At 33.4% G+C, this 3289-nt stretch overlaps 1 protein-coding gene across 1 annotated transcript in view; it reads right to left on the bottom strand.

The window, feature by feature from the left end:
* Positions 1-2376: 2376 nt before the first annotated feature.
* The window catches only part of LOC111399851, a 1643-nt gene continuing 730 nt past the window's right edge, over positions 2377-3289 (bottom strand). Inside the window, exon 4 of the mRNA XM_023027345.1 lies at positions 2377-3104. Coding sequence (XP_022883113.1) covers positions 2652-3104 — 453 coding nt within the window. The 3' untranslated portion in view covers positions 2377-2651. The remainder of the gene's footprint in view (positions 3105-3289) is intronic.

The following is a 3289-nucleotide window of genomic DNA, read 5'->3' as shown; positions in this document are numbered from 1 at the left end:
ACTTTGCCACGGGTCATTACCTTGTTGGACAGTTTAAATTTCAAATAGTTTTCCCATCCAATTGACACTAGACAACAATACAAGTGTGAAACAACGTATTTAAAATCAGTGTACAAATATCAAAGATCAATCGATNGTCAAATAGCTATTTCAAAAGCTTAAAATTCATCCTAAAATGGAAAATCTAAACATATTCACAGGAGGCACAATACTGTGCGTCAGCAGCTTAAGGATGGGTTATAGCTACTGACTATGTAAAGTGAAGCGATAAATTGCTGACACTTAACTAGAGAGCTAATTCTAAAAACATCAAGGGAATGGGGCTAAAGCCTATTATAAATTAGATCACTTACAGCGGAAACCCAACCTTACAATTGGAGATCATATGGACAAGGTTCAAAGGGACAACAATGTTATTGGAGTGATTTGTAGGGCACTACATTGAATTTATTCCAAACCCTTCCTATAATGCGTAGTACCAACTGTTTTGATTAGAGGAAGAGCTAATATTTCTAATGCTTACTACAGCTCATATTCAGTGAGGTGTTTAGATACAATGCACCCTTGATAGAAATACCTATTTTGAGTCTAGAATAGGGGTCGATTTCTATGAGAATTGAGGCTAATTTCTCTAGAGCCATCTAAGAAATTGGGAAAGTTCATAGTTGAAATAAACACAACCGTGAGAACTCAATGATTGTTTTAGAAGTCTTGTGTGGGTTCTATTGTCTCAGTTTGCAGCTATAATTTTAGAGTTCAAAATATAGTTCACTCTACAGTTAGCAAACTCGATAGAATATATAAAGCCAAGGTTCAAGTTGATAGACACCAAAACCTACGTGATTTCTACCGTAATCCAGATTAATATTTATATTGGAAAAATCTACATGTACATAATTATTGCTCATAATGTTGTCCATAATGTGATATGGCAATCATCCAGTTGTTGATGTGAAATTGTGAAATTTGAATTAAAGGTTGGATTCAGTGCCACATGTAATTATGGACACCATTATGCAGACAAATATGTACATGTAGCACTTTCTATTTATATTTATCTTATTTATGTCAGTGGAGGAATTGTTAGATATTTATACAATAAATATTATATGTAAAAGAAATAACTAATTTAGATGAAATACCCAATTGGTGGAAAGTGCGGCATTTGTTCATTGCTAGAATAAAGTGCTACTATATTCAGTTATCAATATGATTCCTTCTGTTGTAGAAGCTACTCCAAAATCAGTCTTGAAACTCATGGAAATTAAAGGACTAACCTTGTATCACTTAAAAAGTAACCTTTAGGTAAGTTGTTCATTGCCAGATATTAAAATAGATTTCTGCACGAGAAAATATACTTCAAGATTGAGCACCTTCAGTATTAATCAATTCAAAGGGCAACTTAAAAGTTCCAATTAAACCATTTCAAAAAGCAAACGAGGTTTTTAGTTACAGCAAACAATCCCTACAAAACTCTTATGTATAATTAGTCTAGGATGTTGGGGGTTAGGGTTACATCCCACGCAATAATTAAAAAGTTTTTGATTGAGCCTTGGGCTTTCTTGATTAAAATGAAATTTTTTATTTATTTTAATCATTTTTGGAATTATTTAATGGGTCAAACTAACCAGTATAATATGACCGTTTTTCAACTAAACATTTAGTTTTGGAAAAGAGATAAAAAAAAAAAAAAACGAATTTATCAATTTCATATTCTGTAATTTTTCATACTCAAGTTTTACAATTATATTTATTTTCTAGAGTACACTTGAGAATTCTGAAACTATTTATGATTGTTGTACGAGTTATATGTTTGATTGTTGTATCTAGAAAAAATCCTCCACAGAAATCATAGTAGTTAATGGTAGACAATTTCATTTTAGGACATCATGCTATCACGAGACTCGATCAGTTTATAGGTTTTACTTCCTACGTTTTGCTACATTATTATATTCCATTATTAGCCCTCTTTCTTCCACCAACTACACATTTTCAAAATTTGGTTATTCCCCTTGTACAAGGAATTTTTTACAGGGTGCATATCACTACAACGTTGACAGTACTTGTATTGTTGCCTATATTTATCTATTTATTTATTTCAATTTTTATTTTTATTTTGGCCAACTTCTAATGTAAAAATGCCAAGTGTGCCCTATAAATTCCTTGTAGAGTTTTCCCTATACACAGCAGCGTCAGAAATCAATTAATTGAAGATGACGTTTATTGAATCACACCAGAGAGACAATCCAATGCTTCAAGTAGAACACCTGTTGGCATTCAAATTTATCATTCACAAAGATTTATCCAATGCTTCACATATTTCATTGCATTGTTCATCGACCAAAACTGATCGAGGTGCTAAGAAAAACTCAGGAGTTCCTCATTATAATTTTTCAAATAAATTCCAACTCCAAAGTAGGAAAATAGAAAAAACCCTCCACACAATATGTTCTAATTTCTGGCATTTTACGGATGTGACATAATACAGAAAAAATTGAGTTCATTGAAGCATAAATGCTTTGATGAAAAGTTCTTACCTTTCAAGTTTGAGAACATAAGTCTGTTTTACAAACTAAAGTCACAGATCTCGTCCCTGAGAATCTTGAAGGCACATCGCCATAAAAACTGCGGGAAAAGACTAAAAACAAGGATCAATCAAGAAAAACTTTGATATCTATGCCACTATCAATGAGGGATTGAACAACTGCTCTAATTTTTCCTTCAAACTTGTCTCTCTCTCTAGGAGTATAAGAAGCTGTGTACACGTCTGCTTCTCTTGCTCTATCAGCCAAAATCCGGCCCACGGCCAAACATGCAGGTATGTCAGATCGTGATTTGAGTACTGCCTTGATGTCTTTGGAGTTAGTACCAGCGACTGCAACCTGCTTGCTTGTTACCCTGTGCGTGATTGACGCGGAAACAAAGCGCTTTGATATGAAGACATCAAGAGTAAATGGCTCCATGTAAGCTACAGTACGTTGCTTAAAGGATACATGCTTGTTCGGATTTTTTGACTTTTTCTCCTTCTGGTAAGTGTATGGTCTGCTGTTGTCATCATCAAGAAAATCTTCCACCCCAAAAAAGCTTCTTGGAGCAAAATAAGACTGTTAAAATATAACGAAACGCATGTGAGCATAAAAAGCTTTTGAATCTTATATAGAATTCCAAACACAAACAGATGCATGTTCCATTGCTATTGCAAGGCACTTTTCAAATTCAAAATTCAAAGATTCAGTAGATTTTTAAGTTTGGGAACATCAAGCTTCCAATAACTTTCCATTTTTTATTC

Source organism: Olea europaea, chromosome 9 (assembly GCF_002742605.1).
Source record: "Olea europaea var. sylvestris chromosome 9, O_europaea_v1, whole genome shotgun sequence".
Classification (NCBI taxonomy): Eukaryota; Viridiplantae; Streptophyta; class Magnoliopsida; order Lamiales; family Oleaceae; genus Olea; species Olea europaea.
This window is presented reverse-complemented; position numbering and strand designations above follow the sequence as displayed.